At 39.0% G+C, this 27,014-nt stretch overlaps 1 protein-coding gene across 1 annotated transcript in view; it reads left to right on the top strand.

Annotated features, from left to right (window-relative positions):
* Positions 1–11,786, top strand: part of Lgr5 (leucine rich repeat containing G protein-coupled receptor 5) — a 111,774-nt gene extending 99,988 nt beyond the window's left edge. The window contains exons 13-18 of the mRNA XM_048359449.1: positions 524–595; positions 4,889–4,960; positions 5,715–5,840; positions 6,927–7,072; positions 8,969–9,052; positions 10,164–11,786. Coding sequence (XP_048215406.1) covers positions 524–595; positions 4,889–4,960; positions 5,715–5,840; positions 6,927–7,072; positions 8,969–9,052; positions 10,164–11,251 — 1,588 coding nt within the window. The 3' untranslated portion in view covers positions 11,252–11,786. The remainder of the gene's footprint in view (positions 1–523; positions 596–4,888; positions 4,961–5,714; positions 5,841–6,926; positions 7,073–8,968; positions 9,053–10,163) is intronic.
* Positions 11,787–27,014: the final 15,228 nt, after the last annotated feature.

The following is a 27,014-nucleotide window of genomic DNA, read 5'->3' as shown; positions in this document are numbered from 1 at the left end:
GGAGTTCTTCTCTTAAACCTTGTCTCTCCCATAAAATAACACCATCACTTTATTGTCACACTTGTGTTTTCATTGAAATAATACAGTCTATTCTTTGGGTCTTAATGGAGAAAAATAAAGCAAACTAATCCTTTAAAGAGTAATGATTTGATATTCCCAGTGACCTCCAAAGATGGTAAGACAGGTTTAGACAGTCAGTTCAGAAGAGGAATCAAGTGTTTTGAATGATAATGGCATGTTTGGAATATATCCTCCCAGAGCTAGCTGGCTGCTCTGAGAGAAAGCCAGTACTTATTTAAGTGTATAAACTATAATGTTTTCTTTCATTTTGTTTTGAAGACCTGGGGATTGAATGTAGGTCCTTCGGTGTGCTGTAATGTTCTTTTTTATACAAACAAGCAAACAAAACACAGTCACTTGATAGTCACACTTCGTGTGTTTCTTTGATTCTGCTGTAAACATTCTCATAAGTCTTTGAAATCAGTAACATGGAAATCTATCTTTTGGAATTCTGTCATTTCAGTGACCTCCGCCATAACAGAATCTATGAAATTAAGGTTGACACTTTCCAGCAGTTGCTTAGCCTCCGATCTCTGTAAGTACCGCCTGCCACCGCCACCACCACCACAACCCAAGACAACACAACACAGAACACTTGCTTTCTGTTTTGAGTATTCTCTCTAGATTGTTTTCCTTTTCACTGCATATTCATATTGGTGGGTCTTCTTGCATGTATTTGTTAAGGAAAGGCAAGTATCTTGCTCATGATAATTTCCAGGAATAAATGTACAAGTGGTAAAGTACCAGTCAGCAGACAAGCAGTGTTAATGAAGAGGAAAGAGACTACACTGTCAGTTTGCAGGAAGTGTTTTGTTCCACAACATGGAACTGCCAGGGATCATTTTGCCTGCAAAAATGATGACCACACAGTTATTCCTGCCTGCTTTTCGCTCCTGATAAAGCAGAACCTAATTTTTTTTGTTTTGTATCTAGTATATATCTTGAAGTATTTACAAATCACTTAAGAGACAGGTGCCAGTAGCTCATGCTTATAATCCTAGCTACTCAGGAGGCTGACATCTGAGGATCGCAGTTCAAAGCCAGCCAGGGCAGTAAATTCCATGAGACTCCTATCTCCAGTTAACCACCAGAGAACTAGAAGTGGTGCTGTGGCTCAAAGAAGAGCACTAGCTTTGAGCTAAAGAGCTCAAGGACAGTGCCCAGACCCAGACTTCAAGACCCATGACTGACAAAATAAATAAATTAAATTAAATTAATGTAAATCTAAAATATGTTAAGAAATGTTATTGATTTACCAAAGATACCATCACTGAAATATAAATACAGACTTTAGAAGCCAGCAAAAGAAAAATGGTTTTAAGAAACAACATCAGTTTAAACTTATAAGCATCATCATTTATATAAATCATGTTTAAATACAGTTTCAGTGTATAAAAGTTTTAATTAATTTCATAAAATGATTTGTTAGCAAGTGTTATTTTCCTAAATTTAAATTTTTAACACTAAAATTAAAGTTTGATACCCTTGCTTAAAATTTAAAACACACCATGTTTTTAAGCACAAAGTGGAATTAAATATTTATAAACTTAATTACACGAGCAATGTAAACATTTTCTGACACTTGTGCTCAAACTTTAGTGTATGCATTTAAATACAGATTCCCAAGCCCCACTAGAGAGTCTACCTCTCCAGGCATGTAAGGGCCTGAGTTTATATTTTTCACTGTCACCCTTAAGTGATTTTTTTTTTTAATTTTTGGTCAGTCATGGGGCTTGAACTCTGGTCCTGGGTGCTAGCCCAGAGTGCTAGCACTCTATCATTTGAGCCACAATGCCACTGCGGTTTTCTTGTGGTTAATTGGAGGCAAGAATCTCACAGACTTTCCTGCCCAGGCTGGCTTTGACCTGTGATCCTCAGATGTCAGCCTCCTGAGTAGCTAGGATTATAAGCATGAGTTACTGGCACCTGTCACTTAAGTGATTTGTAAATACTTCAAGATATATACTAAGATTACAGGTGTAAGCCACCAGCACCCAGCTAGATTTACATTTATGAATCCCTTTCTCCCAAAATTTTACTTTGAGAATAATTATTTTCTGAATTTAATTGTGACTTTTTCTTTTCTTACTTTTGGTATAAGTCTCATACACACACACACACACACACACACACACACACACGTGCGCACGCCAAAACAACTTTTATTACCTGTATTGTTCAGCAGATATGAGAGTTCTGGCTGTTTGCAAATGTCAGTTCTATTTTAAAAGGCTGATCTCTAAAGATAGCAGAAGAATGTGGCACAGATTCTGGGAGCTAAATGCAAGTCTCCCTGAATTCCTCCTCCCCCTTAGGCCTCCTATCCAGACACTCACCAGACTGCCAAGTCTAATTGAGTCTCTCTACTCTTCTACCACAGGGCACTTCTAATAACTACCCATCCAGATGGCCACCTTCCTCCTCTTACCATTCATTGATCTCATTCTTCAAGAGACATAAAAGCAATCTTTTTTTTCTGTCTGTCTTTCTTTCTTTTTGCTTTTGTGGGCTGTGGAGCTTAAACTCAAGGGTGCTGTCCCTGAGCCTCTTTGTGCTCAAGGCTAGTACTCTTGAGCCACAGTGCCACTTAGAGTTTTTGAGTGGTTAATTGGAGATAAGAGTCTCATGGGGACTTTTCTGCCTGGTCTGGCTTCAAATAATCATCATATCTCAGCCTCCTGAGTAGCTAGGATCGCAAGTGTGAGCCACTGGCACTAAGCTAGCAAGCAATCCTTTTTAAGGAGAAGTCTCTACCTCTTCCTACTCCAGGAACATTTGATTACTGCCTGGTGTCAAGATTAACTTCCCCAAAACCCTTTTCAGTTCCAGACTCCAAACTCCTGGGTCAGTCCTGCAGCTTGAACTCGGGGCCTGGGTGCTGTCTCTAAGCTATTTTTTTCCTCAAGGCTATTGATCTACCACTTGAGCCAAAGCTCTGCTTTGAAAGCAGTCTTTTGGTGGCTAGTGAAAATTGCCCTACTAGGGTTGGCTTTGAATTGGGATCTTCAGTTCTCAGCCTCCTGAGAGGCTAGGATTACAAGCACAAGCCACTCGGGCCCAGCCATATTTTCAGTTTTCAAAGGGACTTGCATACTTATTTCCATAGTGGCTAGACTGATTTATATTTCTACCAATAGTTTTCTTATACCTCCTCCTCAGCAAATGTTGGTTTTATGATACTCATTCTGACCAGGGTGAATAGAATACCAGTGTAGTTTGGATATGCATTTTCTTTATGGATGTTAAACATTTTTTGTATACTTATTGGTCACTTACACTTCTTTTGAGAACTGTCTGTTCAACCAATTTCCCCAATTGGATTAGGTGTTCCTTTGATATTTAAATGTTGTTTAGGTTTATATATATATATACATAATATATATGTATATATATATATATATATATATATATATATATATCCTAGACATTAGTCTCCTTTCAGGTAAATTGCTAACAAAGATTTTCTCCCATTCTGTAAACTCTCTCTTCACTCTGTGTCCTTTGCTGTGCAGAAGCTTTTAAAATTTGATATAATCCCCTTTGTCAACTCTTGATAATATTTCCTGAGCTACTGAAGACTTTGAAACTCCTTGAAACAAGCTGGCATACTGGTACATGCCTGTAATCCCAGTTCTTGGGAGGTATAGGCAAAATTGTGAATTCAAGACTACCTTAGACAACTCTAAGCTAGAGTTATAAAGTGAGACCTTGTCTCAAAATTTAAAAAAAAAAGATATTGCCTGTGTCGTTATCTTGAATATAAATCCTCATATATTATAGCAAACTCTTTGATCTATTTCTGAATTGATTTTTGCATAGGGTGAGAGATCAATATTTAATTTCAGTCTCCTATATGTGGAAATGCTAGTTTTCTAGTACCATTTTTTGAAAAAGCTGTCTTTCTCTAACATGTTTTTGGCAATATTGATGAGAATCAGGTAGCTGTACCTTGTGGATCTTCTATTCCATGCATCTGCATATCTGTTTTCATGCCAGTACCATATGGTTTTGGTTACGATGGCTTCTGTAGTAGAATGAAATTGAGTATTGTGACACCTTCCTCCAACAATACATTTTTTGCTGAGAATTGTTAGACAATTTTTAACAATTAAAATCTTAAATCCATAGTTCTTTAAAATGCAGAAGTTCTTAATCTCTGAAGAATCATCTAATTTTTTGGAAAAGGTTTTAGTACTGCTAAAAGTTTTTTTCATTTCATTACATGTGTGGCAAGTGGATTTTATTTCCCCATAAACTATACTTTATTTTCTATGCTATCAAAAGATTTTATTTGTAGCGTATATTTGCCCCAATTTTACTCATGTCCTAGTCAAAAAATTGCCAGTCTCTGTATTGGAAATTTTCTTAAAAGCATCTTTGTGTACATTTGATGGCCCATCATACATGGATAATGGGCACAATCTGGTTGGATTATGTCAGGTGTCTGTAGATATTTTATCATTTAAAATTTGCTCTCTTATCATAAGAACATTCTTGGAAATGTATCTTTTCCCACCGTCCCACATCTATTCATTTTAGAAAAGCCCTAATAAAATTTTACAACCCTGTTAAAGTCAACCTTTTAACAAGAACACAATAAAAACTAAAATATCTACACGAATGACTGGCTTGATTGCATTCTACAAGGTTAACTTAAAGTTCTCCCTTTAGCTATTTTATACCACCAGTGTCTATCGGACATACATATTCAATGGGCTAATGGTTCCTGATCTGAAATGAATTTTGGTCAAGGACTGTATACATATGATAGACTTCACATTCTTTTTTTTAATGCCGTGTTCTCATTTGCCTTTTTTTTAATAAATAGAAATTTGGCTTGGAATAAAATTGCCATTATCCACCCCAATGCATTTTCCACTTTGCCGTCTCTAATAAAACTGTGAGTATATCTTTCTTGTATATGATATATCTTTTTTAATACTTGGAGATGATCTAGTTAATAAAAATGTTGATTTTCCTGAAGAGGGTTGCAAGGCAGATTGCCGGTCCTCTATGTTCTCCAGGCCAAAAGCTGGGTCAGGACCTGCGAGGAACCCGGCCTCCCACCTACCCACCATACTCCTCCAGGGCCTAGGGGCCTTTCAGTGTGTAATGGAAGAGCTGGATGTCAGCTGGTTCTGGTTATTTAGGTAGCATTGTCTATCCTTGTTGAATAAGATGTCAACCTATTAGTGAAGGACATTCCTTGTATTGTTTGTTGCTTGACTGAGAAAACCTTTCGGTTCCCCTCACCTTTTCTAATCTCTTGCCTCTTCCTCTCTCTTATCTAATGGAAAAATTAGGGATTGGTCAGACAGTAGAGAGGAGAAGAAAGGGAATAATTGTTACCATTCACTTTTAATGAAAAGTAGTATTTTCTCCTTGGTTGTGGAGGTTTCCATTTGGTAAAATGAAGACAAATAAACAATTTGAATGCAATTAAAATGTTTTTCCTGATCGTAATTCTGATTGTAAATAGAAAAGTTATCAGGAGCGAAAGCCAAAATGGTTACTTTTACCATAAACAGTAAATACCTTGCTTAAAAGATTTTATTGAGCAGTTTAACCATCTTTAGGTTGTTTGGGGTTTTTTTTTAATCAACATTTTATGCTAACACAGTTTAAAATGCCAATTGTTGTTTGATGTTTTACAGGGACCTATCATCCAATCTCCTGTCGTCTTTTCCTGTAACTGGGTTACATGGTTTAACTCACTTAAAATTAACAGGAAATCATGCCTTACAGAGCTTGATATCATCTGAAAACTTTCCAGAGCTCAAGTGAGTTTGTCATTAAAACTAATAAGATACATTTGTGGTCATGTAAAATAAAAGACATGTTAGACCTGTTTTCTAAATTTGTGAGGTCATGAGACCCTTTAGAATCTCATTTCATGCCCTCAAGTTCCGCCTCCCTGGAACATTGTTAGGACAAGTCCTAAGTGGGAGAATGTGTGTCTTCCTGACCACATTTCCTTTCCCCCTGAAAGAAAGTTCTAGAATAACAGACTTCATGGAAAGAGTTTGAAAACCACTGATTCCTAGGATATAAACTAGGACATGTAATTAAATAACATTATAACATCATTGTACTTCTGTTTACAATTTCTAATTCATCTGACTGGTGTTTATGTTCTAATAAAAGGTTTTATATTAATATCTGTTTGTACAAATATTGCCCTTAAAATCCTATTATTCTCACTAATGATAAAGAACTATTTTGAAAGATTATATTTTATCTGTTTTAAATCACTCTTACATACCTTTAAAACTGTGAAAGTACTATAACCCCCAAAAGATAGTTCAAAAAAGTAGAAAAGAGGAAAATACTTAAACCAAATCCCTAAACATTAGAAAAAATTTCTTTCTAGACTTGTTTCATGTATTTTTAGAGTCAAAGAAAAATAGAAAACAGAAAAATATGTAAGTAAAATGAACCCTAAACAAGATTTTACACATTTTATGTCTCTCTAGACTATGTGTTATGCATTTTCAGAATCACTTTTCATGTATTTACTAGAATAAAAGAGTGCATAGAAATTTATGTGCCAGGTACCTAACATTAAGTCATAATGTTCTATAACTTTCTCAGCAGTCATTTTGAAATCATTTTATTATGGAACTTTTCCACCCTCTAAGTGATGGAATTTTCAATTATGAACATTTCATGGTGGTAATTTTTAATCATTCCATTATGATTATAAATAGCACTAGAATGAACATGTTTATAGCTGAGCTTATATTTTGGATTGTTTACTTAGGCTAAACTCTAAAGGTAGGATTATTGGGTAGAAAAAGATAAAGATACTATCTAATGACCTGTCTTTCTAAGTGTGTATTTTTGTTTTGATTTCTGTCTCCTTAAAGAGTTATAGAGATGCCTTATGCTTACCAGTGTTGTGCATTTGGGGTGTGTGAGAATGTCTATAAAATTTCTAATCAGTGGACTAAAGGAGACAACAGCAGTTTGGATGACCTTCATAGGAAAGATGCTGGAATGTTTCAGGTTCAAGGTAAGACTTGGTATGTCCTGATTTAAAAAAAAAAAAAAAACTGTGATTGGAGCAGTCTTGAAAATTCATTGGGCAGGCTGATTATTTGAACTCCAGATCAGAACGTATGCACGCACCTCAGCAAGAGGAAAACCAATCCCAGTTTTTAAGAACCTACAGAAGGGACTGGGAATATAGCCTAGAGGCAAGAGTGTTTGCCTTATATTCATGAAGCCCTGGGTTCGATTCCCCAGCACCACATATATAGAAAATGGCCAGAAGTGGCGCTGTGGCTCAGGTGGCAGAGTGCTAGCCTTGAGCAAAAAAAAAAAAAAAAAAAGAAGAAGAAGCCAGGGACAGTGCTCATGTCCTGAGTCCAAGGCCCAGGACTGGCAAAAAAAAAAAAAAAAAACTACAGAGAAAGAGTGAGCTCCTTTGGCATTTATTCTAAAATATCACTGTTCTACTGGTGAATTCTTAGCATTGATACTTATTATTAGACTTTTCTCCCAATACATTGTCCTCGGGGATGATTGCTGATATCATTATTTCCATAAACTGAAAGGTAACATCCCTGTGAACGCTTTCTTTCAAACATACCCTGTGCCTTTTTCTATGAGATACAAAAATCCACTATTCTTGTAGCCTGCAGAGAGTGGAGAATACAGACATTTTTGATCCCTCCAAATTTCAGCAGGCGAGCTTAAGAATTCACCTTCCTATCCAACTACTTCTTAATCATTCTCCCCTCCTGCCCCCCATGGAGTATCTGTCAGGAAGGTGAAATGAGATCATGTCTGTATGGCTTGGCTTTCCTTGAAGGAAGACGTTACTTAAACAGACAGCAATGCATCTCAACCACACCTGTGGTAACGAGGGGCCCTTGGATAGCAGCCCCTCCTTTGCCTGCCAATCCTGCGAGTTTGTACAGGGTCTAATAGAAGGAGTTCACATTCTTGGGGCCTTAATTATTTGTTGATTCCAAAGCAAGTGTGATTCAGTCTATTGGAAGGTTACCTTAACATTTCTTCCAGCAGTTTCTATCCATTTCAGGGGATTTTATTTTGGTCTTTGGCTTTGTTTTGGGCCACTTCTACATATGTCTTGGTCTTAGTTTTGTTTTAGGTTTTGCTCATCCTGACTCACCCACTCTTATTTCTACTACATTCCTTCATTGAAAACAAAAATATTGAAAATACAGAGAGCCTACTCTGTGCCAAGTAGCACACTAACTTCCAGAGATACACAGTAGAGACCAGGCCCTTTGTGTTTATGTTCAAAATCACCGGTTCTCAACCCTGGATTACATACAGAAATTATACAGAAACTAAAAAAAAAAAATACTGTTGCCCAAGTTTCATAAAAGACTAAGTCTGCATCTTTAGGAGAGCATGTTAAAAATCACCAAGTTTCTAGTTTGTGGCACTAAGCCAAGACCAAGTCCTAACTTTTATTTTTCCTCTTCTAGGTAGAAATCCCCAGGGAATGCTGAAGCTCACTGTACCTAATTCAGACTCAGAAAACACAGCCACATTTGTATTGTAGCTATGGTAGTGTTAGAAAATTGTATAAAATGGTGCTTGCACTGAATAAAGAGACTCAAAGCCTCGCTCTAATTTAGCCAGTGGGGTGAGGGGCCATCTTGAACTCTAAGGAAGAAGAACACAATGAGAGAGTCCCTGATTTCATACACTAGAGTCTTGCCCATTCTCTTCAATCCACAGCAGATTGAACAGGACATACAAACACAACTGCAAGAAAGGCCAAGAGCAAAGAGAGAGTATGAAGTCTTGCCTTCATTTCTCTTTTCCACAATTCATGTCTAAAGGTCATCTCATGGTTCTTCCCTGGGATTTGATCCCTTGAAAAAGGGAGTCAGATAGAACTAATTGTTCTAGGACTTCTCATTCCTTCCAGATGAGCGTGACTTTGAAGATTTCCTGCTTGACTTTGAGGAAGACCTAAAAGCCCTTCATTCAGTTCAGTGTTCTCCTTCACCAGGTAAGACAGGCATCAAAACAGGGTCAGCAACAATGTCTACTACAGACTCCAAGGTCATGGATACCACAGAAGCCGTCCTTCAGAGGCAGCATCTGTCTATGCCCCTATGTATCATCATTGTCCCTCCCTGCAAGGACTGTGAAAATACAAACAGGTGTTCATTTCCTGAAGCTATTCCCCATCCACAAACAGAACATTAGTGAGGGACTGCCAAATCAGGTTGATACAAACTAAACAATGAAGCATGTAATTAGGAATGTACATTTTTTAGTGACATTAGCAATTCATCCTGAAATAGCTGTGTTCTAGCACACTATTTCTTGCAAACTAATGAGACTACTGATTCAGGATAATAAAAACTAAAGAATGAAACACGTCATTAGGAATATGACATTGGCAACTTAGCCAGAAACAGTATGTTGTGGTGTCACTTATTTTTGAAAATAAATTAAGTCATTTATATAAATAACTAAGTGGGAACAAAGAAAGTAGCTTAGGGTTAGAGCACCTGTAAACCCAAGAATCTAAATTCAATCCCCAGTATTGCAAGAAGAAGAAGAACTAATATTAATATTGTTATTTGGTGAACACAAATAGTAGTTTGTAAAGATATATAGAAGAGGAAGGAAGAAAGGAAGGATGGTTCTTCATTGCCCCATTCCCAGAAATACCATGGGGAGTCTGAAAAAGCAGACAGCCAAGAATGGTTAATACTTTATTTTTAATAATTAGAGCATTTGTTAGTCTGAGCACCACATGTCCATCTAGGGCAAAGCTGAGATCTCCCTGAGTATTTCCCTAAAATTCTCCATCTCTTCTCTTCTCTCTTTGCCTCTCCCCTTTTATTGGAGCATTCCCGTAGAATACAATGAAAAGTCCAGGTGATCTAGTTTTTCACATGGGCCCAACATTGCTATGTCTTGGACACTTTAAGCCCCAAGGTGACCCCTCAGAGTGATTTGAGAAGGTGAAGCAGCCACACAGGCACTGTGGGTTATTATGGTGTGTGATGGGGATCCTATTCTCCTGGTGTCCTAACAAACAAGAGGGTGATTTAGTCCGAGTTTGCAACCCTTCCTTAATGCTGTTTTCCTTTTCTTTGGACTTCCAGGCCCCTTCAAGCCCTGTGAGCACTTGTTTGGTAGCTGGCTGATCCGAATGGGAGTGTGGACCATAGCGGTTCTGGCACTTTCTTGCAATGCCTTGGTGACTTTCACGGTGTTCCGATCGGCTCTGTACCTTTCCTCTATAAAACTGTTGATTGGGGCCATGGCGCTGGTGAACCTGCTCATGGGCATCTCCAGCGCCGTGCTGGCGGTGATGGACGCCTTCACCTTCGGCAGCTTCGCCCAGCATGGTGCAGGGTGGGAAACAGGGGTCGGTTGCCAAGTCATTGGCTTTCTGTCCATTTTTGCTTCGGAATCCTCGGTTTTCCTGCTTACTCTGGCAGCCCTGGAACGTGGGTTCTCTGTGAAATGTTCTGCAAAATTTGAAATGAAAATCCCCTTTTCTGGCCTGAAAGTGACCATCTTATTCTGTGGCCTGCTAGCCCTGACCATCGCCACAGTTCCCCTACTGGGCGGCAGCGAGTACAGGGCCTCCCCGTTTTGCCTGCCTCTGCCCTTTGGAGAGTCCAGCACCACAGGTTACATGGTGGCCCTTGTCTTGCTCAACTCTGTTTGCTTCCTCATCATGACCATTGCTTACACCAAGCTCTACTGTAATTTGGAGAAAGGAGATCTGGAGACTATCTGGGACTGTTCTATGGTGAAACACGTTGCCCTGTTGCTTTTCACCAACTGTATCCTCTACTGCCCTGTGGCTTTCTTATCCTTCTCCTCTCTGCTAAACCTCACCTTCATCAGTCCTGAAGTAATTAAGTTTATTCTGCTAGTGATTGTCCCACTTCCGGCCTGTCTCAACCCCCTTCTTTACATCGTCTTCAATCCCCATTTTAAGGAGGATCTGGGGAGCCTGGGAAAGCAAACCCCCTTGTGGACGAAATCAAAACACCCAAGCCTGATGTCTATTAATTCGGATGATGTTGAGAAGCAGTCTTGTGACTCAACCCAAGCTCTGGTTACCTTCACCCGTGCCAGCATAGCCTATGACCTGCCTTCCAATTCCAGATCATCACCAGCTTATCCAATGACTGAAAGCTGTCATCTTTCAGCGGTGACATTTGTCCCTTGTCTCTAATTAGCATATGAGAGGGAAAGTATTCAAAAGTAGGAAACATGAGGATGTAAGATGGAGGACATCAGAACAGTAGCTAAGAGCTGAGCTGAAACTTGGCCTAGAAACCAAATAAGCAACCCAAAGTTAAAGTGGAAAAGCTGATGCCTATTAATACTTGAGAATGAAACATAAGTCTAAATGCTGCTTGCATTGTTTGTTCAGTTAAGGGACAGATTATTCACATTATGTAGATGAGCCTGGATCAGAAAAAGAAGAGTGAAATGTTCTTCAAAAAAAGATCCTCCTCGATTTTAATAGCATTTTCTTTCAAAACTCCACCAAAGTTATGGTTTAGGATAGAAGAGCTCATGTGCTTACAAAATGGGCTGATTTAAACTCCCAAACTCCTTAAGAGAAGGTTTAACAGTATTAGGAAAATAAAAATTTAAATAGCATATATTACTAAGTAAGGTTTGTAGCCTCTAGAATTTTGTCTTAATGTGCAGGTGTTGGTGGCTCATGCCTGTAATCCTAACTACTCAGGAGCTGAGAACTGAGGATTACAGTTTTAAGCCAGCCCAGGCAGGAAAGTCTGTGAGATTCTTATCTCCAGTTAACCACTAAAAAGCTGGAAATGGAGCTATGGCTCAAGTGGTAGAGTGCTATTCTTGAGCAGAGAAAGCTCAGGGACTGTGCCCAGGCCTTGAGTTCAAGCCCCAGGATGGGGGCATGTGCGCATGCACGCGCACACACACACACACACACACACACAAAATGGACTTTGTTTCAATGACTACAAGGAGGTATTTCACTCTTTCCTTGCCTTTCCTCAAAGAGGATCCCTCCAAGACTCAGTCCATTGAATAGATGACTCACTCATGCTTGTATCATTTTAGGAGATAGTGGGTTTTATAATAGGCACTAAAATGGTTCCACCCTCAATGGAATACAATTTTTTTTTGGCCCGTCCTGAGACTTGAACTCAGGGCCTGGGCACTGTCCCTGGGCTTCTTTTGCTCAAGGCTACCAATCTACCACTTGAGCCACAGTGCCAATTCTGGCTTTTTCTGTTTATGTGGTACTGAGGAATCAAACCCAGGGCTTCATGCATGCTAGGCAAGCACTCTACCACTAGGCCACATTCCCAGCCCAGAATACAAATATTTTAAAAGGAAAATCAGCTGAAATTCTTAAGTTACTACTAAGGCAATCATGTACAGGTAAAATTTGTCTCGTCTAATTCATTCCTAATTTCTTGATGTCCAAAGCTCCGAAAGAAAGTCCATTGCTGGCAGTGGACACATCTAGAAATGATAGTAAGCAATATGAACATTGTGGTTTTAGGTGGAATTTCTAAGTGAGTGTATATTTTTTTGCAAGACATTTTGTCATTTACTTAAATGAGTGTGCATCTTTAGATGATACCAAAAGCAGACATGATATAAATTAAATCCACTGATACAATTTCTCACATTGTCCCCAGTAGTTTCAGCAGTAAGATACAACACCACTTTTGACTCAGTTGACACTTGATAATAGATTGTGTTTATTTGGTTTGTTTTACCTCTGTGCTCTATGAATCAGCTATGTGATGTGAAGAGCATTACTTCTCTGCTTCTACCTGTGTTAGATATTTTAAGAGAGAAATTATGAAATATGAAGTCAAAAGATTAATTTTTAACTTCTGTTATCCTACTTTAGCTTCATTACACACAAATCTGAAGGCTGTTAGGTAGATTTATTTTTGTATAAGCATGTTTATTTTGATCAGATGTTTTAACTTGGAATTGGAAACATACATTTATGAGATGTTTATAAGATATGTAAATATAGAACTGTATTTATTACTACAGGAAATGTTCAATGGCACAAAAGACCAAGATAAACCATGTACAGAGCCATATTCTTCCATGTATGTTGTGTTTCTCTAATTTTCTTTCAGTACATTAATTGTATATAAAATATGTAAATATATAGTACTTGTAAATAGATTCCAAATTTGCTTTTCTATTGGATACAAAATAAATTTGTAATAAAATGTGTGACTATCAGATGTAATATTTTCAAGTCTATTTATTGAACCCCAATGAGTTTTTAATTTTGGTATATATTTGTTACATAACCATTTATGTCCTAATCCTTTGGACTTACTTACCTTTAGAACTAAATAAATAAAAATATCTTCACTGGGCTGGCGATATGGCCTAGTGGCAAGAGTGCTTGCCTCGTGAGGCCCTGGGTTCAATTCCCCAGCACCACATATACAGAAAACGGCCAGAAGCGGCGCTGTGGCTCAAGTGGCAGAGTGCTATCCTTGAGCAAAAAGAAGCCAGGGACAGTGCTCAGGCCCTGAATCCAAGCCCCAAGACTGGCCAAAAAAAAAAAAAAAAAATATATATATATATATATATATATATATATATATATATATATATATATATATATATCTTCACCATCTCCTGGATGGCCTCACACTGGCTGGACACAAGCTCTACCATTTGAACCACACTTTCAGCCATTTTTTGCCCCAGTGGTTATTTTTGAGAGAAGATCTCAATTTTATTCCTGGGTTGGCTTAGGCTTCAGTCTTCCTGTGTGTGCTTCCCTATGTCACTGGGAACAACAGATGCACATCAACTATATCCAACTCTTATGTTTCCTCTGCATCTTGTGTAACAACTACATACCACCACACCTAGCCATTTAGGTAAGATGGAGTCTCTCAAACTTTATTTATCTGGGTTGGCCCTGAACCTTGATCCCCTGATCTCCACCTCCCAAGAAGCTAGGATGACAGGAATAACATTAACTTTGGCAAGTGATGTTTGTCCTGACATCTGTCTAGTGTTCTGTCCTTGGTGAAACTATACTGGTCCAATTTTTTTCTAGGGTGGGGAAGATTTATCTATACACAAAACTGGAAAGATCTTTATAAATAACAAATCAATTTTAAATGATCCAACATGAGCATGAGTTTTCTATACATTTTTTCCTTCAACACAAACATACTTTGTAACCAAGTCAAGCCCAAAACATGCAGGCACATGACTCTCAGGGCACAGAGAAATGCTCTGGTCCCCTTCAGTTCTAGCTCCCCAAACATAGAAATAAAATGATTTTTACAGATGCCTGTGCTGGACCCTTCCAACCTTGGTAGTGATTCCTGAGCTTTCTGTCTGGATGAGAAGATGGCTCAGGACTAGTGCTGAAGGTCAACTCGTGTTTACAGAGCATTTGCTCATCAGATAGCAACATGCTTCAGTGCCATCGTAGTTAACATTGGCTTCGGTTCTCATCAGGTAAAACAAGGGCTTCTCCTCTTCACCTCACTCTTCTTAACCCAGGAAGCAGACACAGAACTTGCCTCAGGAGCCATGTGTCTCAGTCTTTCTTCTCTGTATACTTGTTTTGGGATAGCCAAAGTTAAGAACAAGTCCGTACAGCTCTTCGTCTCCCCTGCTCAAGAAAGCACAAGTCAATAATGTAATTCTTTAAAAAGAAACACACTTTTGTACACTCTAATTATTACATTAAAAATAAACTCTTGGGAAAGATTGGGAGAATGACAGGAAGGGTGACACTGACGAAGATGTGTTATACTCATAATCTAACTGTTGAAGTTAAATTGTTGAATAACTACTTAAAATTATTAAAATAAAATCCATACCAAACCAGGAGCTCAAGTAATAGAGTGCTTGCTTTGCCCTGTGTTCAAATACTTTTCAAACAAGCAAAAATCTTTTTTTTTTTTTTTTGGCCAGTCCTGGGGCTTGGACTCTGGGCCTGAGCACTGTCCCTGGCTTCTTTTTGCTCAAGGCTAGCACTCTGCCACTTGAACCACAGCGCCACTTCTGGCCATTTTCTGTATATGTGGTGCTGGGGAATCGAACCCAGGGCCTCATGTATATGAGGCAGGCACTCTTGCCACTAGGCCATATCCCCAGCCCACAAGCAAAAATCTTAAAGGGGGCTAATGGTGGAGTGGCTCAAACGGTACACAATGTTTCCAAAGCCTTGAGTTCAAATTCCTGATACCACAAAAATATATCCACATGCTTTATTTTTTTATTAGCAAAATGCTAGTCACATCTCACACAAAACACAGCTCTTTTAAGTCTTTATGAAAGGGCTCTCCTTTACATACCCACAAATGAATACATCTTCAGTGAGAATAGGAGAAAATTGCAATAAATATTGGCAGGACATCAGCTGAAGCAATGAAACAATCACAAACTCTAGCAAGCTATCCAAGAGTAGGTTAATGGGTTTATGGTTTCACAATATATTCATTCATAAGATAAATATTGTGAGTCTATTTGATTCAGTGATTGGTGCACTGTGGATAACAAAACTAAACTCATCATTTGTATTCCAGTAGAAGGGAGAGATTAACAATAAGCAAATATAAACAAGGAAATATCTGATATGAACATGAACGAAGGAATTTAGGCAGTTCAGAGGGACAGGCATACTCCTGGAAACATAGAGCCAGGAAAGATCTGGAAAGGCATCATTATTGCTGAGATTTTATGTTTAAAATGGGACCGTCTCTGCTTTTGCATGCAACCAGCTACATAAAAAACTCATCATTTTTAATCCCACTTTCCTATGTACCCTAGAACAAACTATTGTGAGTGACATTTTAATAGAAAAATATATTAGGTGATTACTATTGCACATAATTTTTTCCTCAACTGTTCCTGAAGAAAAAGTTATTCTTACATGAAATACAAAACATCTTTTCATTTCATTTTGGCCAAAGAAAAAGAAATCAGGGTAGTAGTAAAGGAAATAAATTTAGGAACACCCTTTTCATTTAGAACTGGGAAAGCTCTAATATCTGAAAAATTAACAATGTCTGCTTCTTATTGACTTATTACATTTAGCTGAGGTCCATTAGCTAGAATAAGGCCTAAATAAACAGACTGGAGTTTATTGTAACCATTCCATTCCATTCATGCTCTTCAGTACTTGGAAATCTTATTTTACAGTTAAACTCTGAAGAGAAAACAGACCATCTCCCTTCAGGCTACAGAGACCCTAAAATATAGTTAACTTTTTCTTATGATAGATAGCATTTTCTTAATAAAGTAGTCCTTATGTAAGCTATACTCAATTTTAATACTCTCCTTATGAGTGTTTCTAAAGATACTGAATTCAGATCCTAAACTCATCACTTGTCTCCAACACAGTTTCCAGCAAGTCTAATCTTTTGAGTCAGATAATAAAACTGTAATTCTTTAAACCTACTGAAAACCAGAACAAACAAAACATTCACTATATTCCTGATAAATTCAATTTTGAAAAACAACTAGCAGGGCTTTTATCTGCAATCAAGTGGGTTTCCTAATACTGTGAGGTCTAGGTAAACTTGTGTACTAGTTCACAGAAAACACTAGATCCCCTACAGACACCCCCCCCCCACACACACACACACCAAGTATGTTCCTTAAAAATAAAGCGGCAGCATAGAAGAACAGATTCAAATATAACCTTCTTGGGGACAGTGGGCAGGGTGGAGGGGAGACTTAGTTCTGAATTCTAACTAGATATGTCACTCCTTTGCTATGGGTTTAATATGGTGTGTCTCCCACAGATCATGTGCTAGAAGCTCACTCCTGGGAGCAGGAGAGCAACAGTGTTAAGAGGTCTCAAATCCTTTCTGTGGTGGGACCAAGTGGAGGTGGTTCGGTCACTGGTGATGTTGATCTCAGGATTATATAGTCCTCGACAGACCCAGTGAGTTCCTTTAAAAGTGAGTCTTTTTTTTTTTTTAATGTGACTAGCTCCTGAAGCTTTCTGTTTTCCCATACTGTCTCTCCTTCTCCCACGTGTTCCCATAATTCCATCTACTACCATCTGTGATGCAGCCAATGGCCTCATCAGAGATTGAACCAAATAGTTCCTAATCTTAGGATATAACCCTCCAAAAACTATGAGTCAAATAAACTTCTTTTTTTGTACAGTACTCAGCCTCAAGTGTTTTACTATAACAATAACAACAACTGCAAAGAACTAGGAAGTTCTCCTACAGGAAATGTCAAGAGGAAGCAAACTTCATGAGGGTGGACACGATTTCTCCTTGTAGGCTTCATTTTTCTTTTAAGCTTAACCTACTAGGTTTAACCTTGAAGACCACAATTACCTGGAAATATGGCTCACCTCTCATAGGACGATATAAACTGTGCATCAAAGCAGCTTTAAGTTCCCTTTTCCAAAGCTGCCTCCCAACAACAAGCATGGTTCCTTGGGATATCTTCTGGGACGAACAGGGACAGGAGTTTTAGCTTCTAGAAAGCTCTGTGATGCAATGTTCCTAAAAGACCCTGTCCTTTCCCAGCTTTTGAATATTCTAGATGTGCTTAAGAATGCAGCAGTCAAAACATACATTCAGGACTGGGAATGTGGCTGGGAACATGGCTTAGTGATAGCGTGCTTGCCTAGCATGCATGAAGCCCCAGGTTCAATTCCTCAGTACCACACAGAAAAAGCCAGAAGTGGAGCTGTGGCTCAAGTAAGGGAGTGGTAGCCTTGAGCAAATGAAGCTCAGAAATAGTGGCCAGGCCCTGAGTTCAAGCCCCAGGACTTGACAAAAAACAAATAAAACAATAAAAACACACATTCTATAAAACCTCAATAATCGTCTAACACCAAAATATCACATAGCTAAAAGGCTGAAACCTCATATTCAACTCAGTAAATAACACATTTTCCCTCAGCCTGAGGTCTAAAGAAATGAGGGGAAAAACAATTATATATATATAGATGTATATATATATATATATATATATATAACCACATTTCTGTAACATTGTTATAATAATAAATTTAATATAATTATCCAGTGTGGCTTAAGTATTCTAGCAAATGAGAGTTCCAGAACTGGCCGTAATTTTCCTCTAATCATAGTAATGGATAACCTCAGCCTACCCAATCGAGCCAGACTTTAATGCTTTCTCCATGGAGTAGCAGAATCTGTGCTTCCTGTGGACAGCTTCCTTCTGAGTTTTTGTTGTTGTTTTTTAAATAGAGGGAGAGGCTTCTCCAAGACATACCCAATTTCTCTTTCAAAGTCTCCAATAAAGTCAACCAACCATTCTTACCATCCTGTGAGAAGATAAATATGTAAACTGAGAAGCCAGGATTGTGACATTCATGGAGCTCCCTCTAGAGAGAAGTATCAAGAATGAAGAGTAGCTTTTGACTGATAGTAGCTACTATTTTATTAACTATGTTTAAGTGGATGTTTGGGAAAGCTAGTCCATGCTAATAGTTATTATGAAGACTTGATACATGCCAAGTATATATCAGCTGCTTTTTGCAAAACACTTCATTTTATTAAGACACAACCTACAAGATGGGTATTGCTATCACCACCATTTTGTAGAAGAGGAACAGTATCCTAAAGTTTTGTTTACTTGCTTAAGGTCATTTGTCTAGGAAATAGTGAATATGGGTCTAGAGACATTTCTGTTAACAATTACAGTACTGATGTTCAAAGTACAGTCCCTGGGAGCTTGTTAGAAATTTACATTCTCAGGCCATATTCCAGTCTTGTGTAGCAGAAATCCTGGAACTCATGTGCAGTGGTCTGTTTTACTGTGCCATGCAGTTAATCCCAATACAGGTTAGAGTTTGAAAATGACTACACTCTGCTGGATGCAACAGGTAGGTTGTAAAGGAAAATCTCTCTAAGGACAATAGAAATGGGAAATGAGGAGCAAAGTGTGGTCACCCTGAGTTAAAGGAAATGGAAATAGTACGTGGAAACAGGAGAACCCTTGATTTATTTTAAAGACCTCATACGGCATCCTTCAACAAAGTGCACCTGCCAGTTACTATTGCCTGCATGTTCGTGTCCTCCCAAAATTCATATGCTAAAATCCTAACTCCCAAAACAATGTCACTAGAGGGGGGATGCTTTGGAGAGGCTCTGCTCTCACGAGTGGAATTAGTGCCTTTTTAAAGACCTCAGATATCTCACTAGCTTCTCCACCATGAAGACACAGCTAGGGGGCTGGGGATATGGCTTAGTGGCAAGAGTGCTTGCCTTGTATACATGAAGCCCTGGGTTTGATTCCTCAGCACCACATATATAGAAACCTGACAGAAGTGGCGCTGTGGCTCAAGTGGCAGAGTGCTAGCCTTGAGCAAAAACAAGCCAGGGACAGTGCTCAGTTCCTGAGTTCAAGCCCCAGGACTGGCAAAAAAAAAAAAAAAAAAAAAGACACAGCTAGAAGGTGTCATCTGTAAGGTCCACCCCGGGAGGGCTCCATGCAGACGCCCCCCACCTGTTTAAGTCTGTACCCGGTACCTGTGTTACCGAGGTAACTGGCACACATGGAGGCAGTTACCTCCCCTTTCTCTGAGGTCACATCCAATCCACCTGGCCATACCTCCCTCCCTCCCACCCCTGCTCTATATAAGGCATGGCCCTTTGATGGTTTAGCCCTTCTCTTCAGCCATGCATCTTCTCAGCACAGGCCAGCAGTTTGGGAATAAACTTTCCTCTCCTGCCTATACATCACGTGGTGTTCTCCTTTATTGTCTACCTACTTTAATAAACCTTATACCATCTGTGAAGAATGAGGCATCAGAAGTTACCAAATCTGTTACCTTTGTTGACTATGGACTTCCAGCTGCCAGAACGGTAAGAGATAAATGTTGTGTTTGTGTGTTTTCTTTAATAAATCACTCCGTTTGTGATAGTTTGTGATGTGCATGTGTGTGCATGCCTCTGTGTGTGTGGGGGGGGGGGGGAGTGTAGGACCTGAATGTTGCACCTTATCTTTTTTTCTCAGTTAGTGCTCGACCAATTGTGCCACTACTAATGGGAGGTAAGAGTTTTGTGGACTTTTCTGCCTGGACTACTTGTGATCTTGGATCTTAGTCTCCTAAGTAGCTAGGATTACAGGTATGAGCCACCTGTTTCTTTTTAAATTTTGGTTGTGCTAGGGATTGAACCAAAGGCCTCATGCTTGCTAGGCCAGCTCTCTACCACTGAGCCACATGTCTCCAGTGCTTCTTCACTTTTTTGATACAATGATCAATTAAAGCATAGTTGAAACAGTTCTGCATTCAAGTGTTTTGGAATCCAAGGGGAATTCACGTGCTTCTATGTATTTTCCCCCTATCCAATTAAGACTAAAATTTATTTCTGTGTGGATAAGGACTGGGAACAGTTTAAACAGGGATGTACAATCTGCAAGTCATTTGGTTTCAGTTCCCTCCTCTCCATAGAAACTAAAGAATCTCCTGTGCTGGGAGCTATCAATGAGTTTAGTTGCTCACTTCTTCCATGTTGCTGTCATGCCCCAAGATGAGTCTCATTGATCTTTACCATATCCTTCCATATTAATCTCATTAAACTAGGCCTAAGCTGTGTGACCAGTCCTATATGGCAGACGTGATGGTATGTAATTCCCAAGGTTATGTTAGAGAAACTGATGTTCTCTGTTTTTCAGGTTATGTCTCTCACCCTATTCATTCTGATGGCAGTCAACTGTCCTGCCACGATGCCACCCAACCTATGGAGACATCCATGTGGTAAGAAACTGAGTACCGCAAATAACTACATGAGCAACTTTTGAAGCAAATCCCCTAGCTCTATACAAGCCTCAGGTAACTCACAGCCACTGTGGCCTGATAAAACTATGTGTCACTAAGCATCACTTATACAGGAGCCCCAGACACCAAAATCTACAATGCTCAAATCCCTCATAAAAAACAATATATTTGCAATGTTACATATGCACACTCTCCTGTGTACTTTAAACCATTTCTAGGTAACATATAATACTTAATACAATGTAAATGCTATGTGAATAGCTAACTCTGCATTGTTAATATAATGTTGATGAGAAAACAGTCTGTACATGTTCAATTCAGATACACTGTTAAATACTTTCTCTTTTTATGGCACTGAGTATTGAACTCAGTGCTTTGTGTTTATGCTTTATCACTTGTGTCACAATGCTTATTTTGTTTTTAGTTTGTTTTTCTGATAGGTTTCACTAGCACTTTTGCCCAAGCCAGCCTGATAATGATCCTCCTATATCCACACCATGTAAGTAGCTGGTACCACAACACATACCATCATGACAAGTGTTTGATTTTGTTTTTGTTTTTAATGCCAGTACTGAGGCTTGAACTCTGGGACTTGCATCCTTGCTTGGCTTTTTCACTCACAACTGATGCTCTATCACTTGAACCAAAACTTGACTTAGGGCCTTTTGCTAGTTAATTGGAGATAAAAGTCTCATGGGCTTTCTTGCCCAAGTTGGCTTCAAATCATGATCCTTAGGTCTCAGCCTCCAGACTAGTTAGGATTATTGGTGCTTGGCTCCAATTTAAAAAAAAAAATTATCACAGTTAAATCCATGGAACTTGAGTATAAAGAATACCTTCAATAATGCAGGATTAAGACCCAAAGAAACATGGACTCTATGGTCTCCCTTATTGGGAATAACTAGCACAGGTTTAGGCAAGTCACAGCAGAGGATCACAAGAGCCCACCCAATAGCTATACCCTTATGATCACATAAGATGATGCTAAGTGAAATGAACTCCATGTTATGGAAACGATTGTTATATCACAGTTCTAACTACTTTCAACGTCCCATGTGTATCTGTAGCTTCTACTATTGATGATGTTCTTGTATTACCTTCCTGTGGTTGTATCTACACTATCTCTGTTATCTTATCTGGGTATATTGGAAACCGTCTATACTGGTATTAAAACTAGGAAATTGAAAGGGAATACCAAAATCGAGAGACACAGGGTAAAAAAAGACAAACAACTACAAAAGCAATACTTGCAAAACTGTTTGGTGTAAGTGAACTGAACACCTCATGGGGGAAAGGGGGAGGAGGGAGGGGGGAATGAGGGACGAGCTAACAAACAGTACAAGAAATGTATCCAACGCCTAACATATGAAACTGTAACCTCTCTGTACATCAGTTTGATAATAAAAATTTGAAAAAAAATTTAAAAATTAAAAAAAATAATGCAGGATTAATCCTACAAAAAATTGGCTTAAAGCTACTGTATTTCAGACATTAAAGTAGATATCCCAGTGATTTGTACTTCAGATTTTCATTCTTTTCTACTTCAGACATTGAAAACACCTGCATTTCTCTAGCAAGGAGGCTACAGAGGGTCTCAAGAGTTCATGGTAGAGTTTCTTAAGTTGAAATATAAAATCACCTGGGGATTTTATTAAAATACGATTTCTGGTTCAGTAGTTCTGGGATAGAATCTGAAATTCTGCCTTTTAAACAAGCCCCTGGGTAACTACACAGAAAAGCAAAGGCCTAGATCACTGAAATCTCTAGTATATTCCCTACCCTAGGGAATATCCAACAGAAGAAAAAAAAAGCTTGTTTCTTTTCATCTCTTTGCAAGGGTCATTCCTATCACACTGTTTTCCAATCAGAGCTTTCTTTATCAGAGCTTTCTTTTTGCCAAATAAATCTAGATCCAAATTAAAACTTACTTTGTCTCTGCTTGGTCTTCCTCTAGTGAAAAGTTTTATTGAGTAATTTAATTCCTCACCACATCTTACTATATTAAAACATGTTTCTAAGTCCACCTCAAACAGCATTGGCACTTACACATCTGGTATGGCTAGTTGCCATGTTCCAGGAACTATTCAAAGCCCTTTATCTGCATGCCAGTCTATCTTTACATTCCCAAGTGAGATAAACACTACTATTGATCCCATCTTACAAATGAGGAGACATTCACTTACTCATACTTTCTTAGTCTGTCAAGCTTTGAATCCAAGGAGAATCTAAAATAAGACAATTTTAGCTTTTATCTTCTCAGTCCTGCCCCCTACACATCTAAATATGCAACCCTTTGCCCATTTCTCCATATTTCTCAATTTCAACAGAAGTTTTTACTTCACTTCATTCATGTTGTTATAGGAACTTACTCCATTTTTCTGTCCTCGGTGTTGATGCCTAATCAGTGATGTTATATTCTTCTGATGCAGAACTACAGTATTTTGTTTGTACTGGTACATAGGGCCTCTTTGCTTGACCTTTTCACTGAAGGCTGACATGCTACCACTTGAGCCATAGCTCTACTTATGGATTTTTAGTGGTTAATTGGAGATAAGAATCTGATTGATTCTGCTGTCCAGTCTAGCTCTGAGCCATAACTTAGATCTCGGCATCTTGAGTATGGAGGATTACAAACCACCAGTGCCAACAGTGAATTTCGACCTACTGTGTCTCAGAGGACAAGAACCTCTTCTGAATCACAAAATGAACTTAGAGGGAGATAGATGCTATGAAAACATACCAGTATCTGAAAACTCCAAGGGTATAGAATTTCAGAGTGTCCAGATGTCACCATGCAATGTGTCTCTTTTGAGGTCATTTCTGTTTTCCTTTTGGGCTTCATTCCCAGGAGACTGTTAACTGTGCTGTGCTTAGAGGTAGGTTATGGTGTCCAGCTAGATATTAATGCCTTTGTTCCATAATTCCCTTGAAGGCCTCAGGATTGCTTCTCAGTGGACCAATTTCACCCCAGGGTTTTTTAAGGCTACTAATTAAGGGCATGCTTTTAGCGGTCACCTTCCTTCCTGGGTTTGTCATTTACTACTTTTGTGTCTTGAGTTAATGTCTTCTGACTCAGTTTGCATTTGTGAAATGGAAATCATGACATCTCACAAGGTTACTGGTAATTCAGCTAGAAAACCTCAAGCACACAGACCAGTGTCTGAAACAGAGTAAAAGCACAAGTGTGTTGATCCTTTCCAATGTCCATTCTGGAACCTGCAATAACCAGTTAATTCTGGGAAATGTGCTTTCAGCTTTATTCCAAATGAAATAGAGAATTCTAGACTGGAAGGTATGCTAGTGGTTATTTTAAAAAGTCATTTCACACTTCAATATTTGTTATCTACACAAAACCTAAAACTGCATTTCCCAGTCTTTATTACAGTGGCCAAGTACCTATTTTCTAAGTATCAGGAAAAGTAGACATGGTGAGCTCAGCTTCTCAAGAGAGGGGGTTTGTTGTGCTACATATCATGAACAAAGGGGCTTGTACTAGAGAAGCCATCTAGAATCAGCATATGGGTGCTGTGGTATTTTAAGAACAGACCCACTGATCAAGCAATCCCTTCCTTTTTATCAGGAAAAGGCCCCTTTGCTGTGCTGACTGAACTAGTGCTCTAGGGTGCTTTATGAACTGATCACTCTTCAGATCTCATTTTACCCTTTTAGTCATGTGCCCTTGCACAGTGTTGGGAGCCGAGCTAGCAGCTAAATTCTTCCTGACCTCTGGCTGTGTTTTCAAGGACGTGCAAGAACATGGCTTAATGGAAAATCGGAAATGCTATACTATGTCTGCCATGAGTCCCTTCTTATGTTAACCAACCTCAACCTGTCCTAGCTACCATCAGATATTGCTCTGGAGTCCATTCTTATGTTAACCAACCTCATCCTGTCTTAGCTATCGTCCGGTATCGCTAACTCCAAGCCTTTTTGTGTTCTGGAATTTTAAGCCTATGCTGTTTCCTGGTTTTCAAACTGCATATAAGCTGGAAGTTAAGAATAAACATGGCTGCAGTCTTGAGTTTCAACCTTGCGGCTGCAGACCTCCCGTACCCCATCTTTGTCTCTTGTCTTTTTTCTCTTGTCTTATTTTTCCTTTTCCTTAATCCTCGCCACCCTCAGTCAGGATTCCCGTTCACTGCCGGCTGGCTCGGCAGGGCACAGGACATCAGACAAGACAGAAAATGCTAGATGTCATTCATGAAATGATAGATCAGCCAGCCCTGACCCACTGAGTTTGACTTCTATGTACTAAGAAACTTATAAAGTTATTGTTTTTAGTTTTGTCATGCCTAATATAAAAGGCTCATTCTCAATTAGAAGTCTTCTTATTCTTGGCTATTTCTAACTCATTTCCTCACCCCCACCCATACACACACACATACTAGGTCATATAATTTTTATTTAAAACCCTAACCACCAAAAGTGAATACTACAAATTATTTTCTTCTCAGATACTGTGAGTTTTACTTCATCAGTAGGAGTAGAGCTTCAGCCAGGCTTGGCCTAATTATTGTTAAAAAAAAAAATCAGTTAAAAATGAAAGAAAGGAAAAAGGCAAGTTTCTCCTCTCAAATATACACTCCTGGAGGATTATCTTCAATGCAAACTTTATGCAATTCCTCTTGCCTCATGAAGGCATTTTCATTTTTGCTTACAAAAATGTTTAAATGGATCAGTAATGCATAGCACTTCGCAGGCAACTCCAAAACATATGTGGAAAGTGGCTTGTATTAAAACTAGGAATAGTCTTTATCCTTTATTACACCACAGAGAAAATGCAGCTATTATACTGAGAATTCTCAGAATGTTAGGGACAAACTCAGGCACATGCATGTTACCCAAATACTTTATGACTGAGCTTGTACACTTCTCCCCTCCCCCAACCCATGCCTCTGTTGTTTAAAGAGACAGCAACTAGCTTATGCTTGAGCATTGGTAGGATCGTATTTTCTTACCACAGGCAGTAATGAAATTACACCGAGGAAGTAAACTGTTGTTTTGTGTCACCACTTCCAATTTTGGAAAAGAATTCCAAACTCCAAAGATTAAAATTTTGGTTGCATGATCTATTAACATCCCGAAGTGCACATGTACACTAGTGAATGATTACGTCTAATATTCAGAACGTTTGGATTTGGGGGTGGGGTGGGGGAATGGAAGGAATGCCAGTACTGGGGCTTTCACTCAAGGCCTGAGCACTGTCTCAGCCTTTTGGCTGAAAGTTGGTGCTCTACCCTTTGAGCCACATCTCTATTTCCAGCTTTTTTTGGGTGGTTAGATATAAGGCTTTTCTGACCATACTGGCTTTGAACTGAAAACCTGAGATCTCAGCCTCCTGAGTAGTTAGGATTGTAAGCATAAGCCACCCACCTGTGCCTGCTTTATTTCCTCCCCACATGGGTTCACTTTTCTAATTCTTGAAGCTCCATTTCAACCAGGGTACAATGCCCTATCTATCCAGTCGGTCTTATTGTTTTGGCCTTGGCAGATGCCCTGATTATCTCCATTAATGCAAAGAGACTGCCAGACCTGTCACTCATCTCCTCTAGGCTGCTATTTTCACAGGCTTAGTTCACTAGATAGGAACATTTACGAGATTTAATTTGCCGATTGATCAAGCAATGCTGTAAACCCAACTTTGATTTCAGCTCACTTGATAATCAGTCCTGAGGCATACCAATTTAAAAGAGCAAGCTGGACACTAGTGGCTCATACCTGCAACCATGAAGACTGGTGCAAAGCTAGCTGAAGCAGCAAAGTCCATGAAATTCTTACCTCCAATTAACCACTAAAAAGCCAGACGTGGAGCTGGCTCAAGTGGCAGAATGCCAGCCTTGAGCAAAATTGCTCAGGGACAGCAATCAGACCCTGAATTCTAGCTCCAGGGTCAGCTCAAAAACAAAAAGGAATAAATTCAGTTTGACTCTTTTAAGAATGGTTGTGTAAATAACTTTCACATTGGGATTTAGGCTTAATTCACAGATGACCCTTAAAGATCATATTCATGTGTTTTAGATGGCTTTCATAATCCATCTTAGCCTTGCACAAAACATCCTATTATGTTTAGAGTAAAACTGACATTGTTTGCCATGTAGTGAGTTTTGTCTTTATAATTAAGGAAACATTCAAAGCACTCATCAGTCACATTCGTGAAGACCAATCATACTGGACTCAGATATTCCAGAACTTCTTTCTTGATGAAATCAGGAGGCGC

The sequence above is a fragment of the Perognathus longimembris genome, chromosome 1, assembly GCF_023159225.1.
Source record: "Perognathus longimembris pacificus isolate PPM17 chromosome 1, ASM2315922v1, whole genome shotgun sequence".
In the NCBI taxonomy this organism is placed as follows: Eukaryota; Metazoa; Chordata; class Mammalia; order Rodentia; family Heteromyidae; genus Perognathus; species Perognathus longimembris.
Note: the sequence above shows the minus strand (reverse complement) of the source record. Positions and strands in the feature narration are given on the sequence as shown.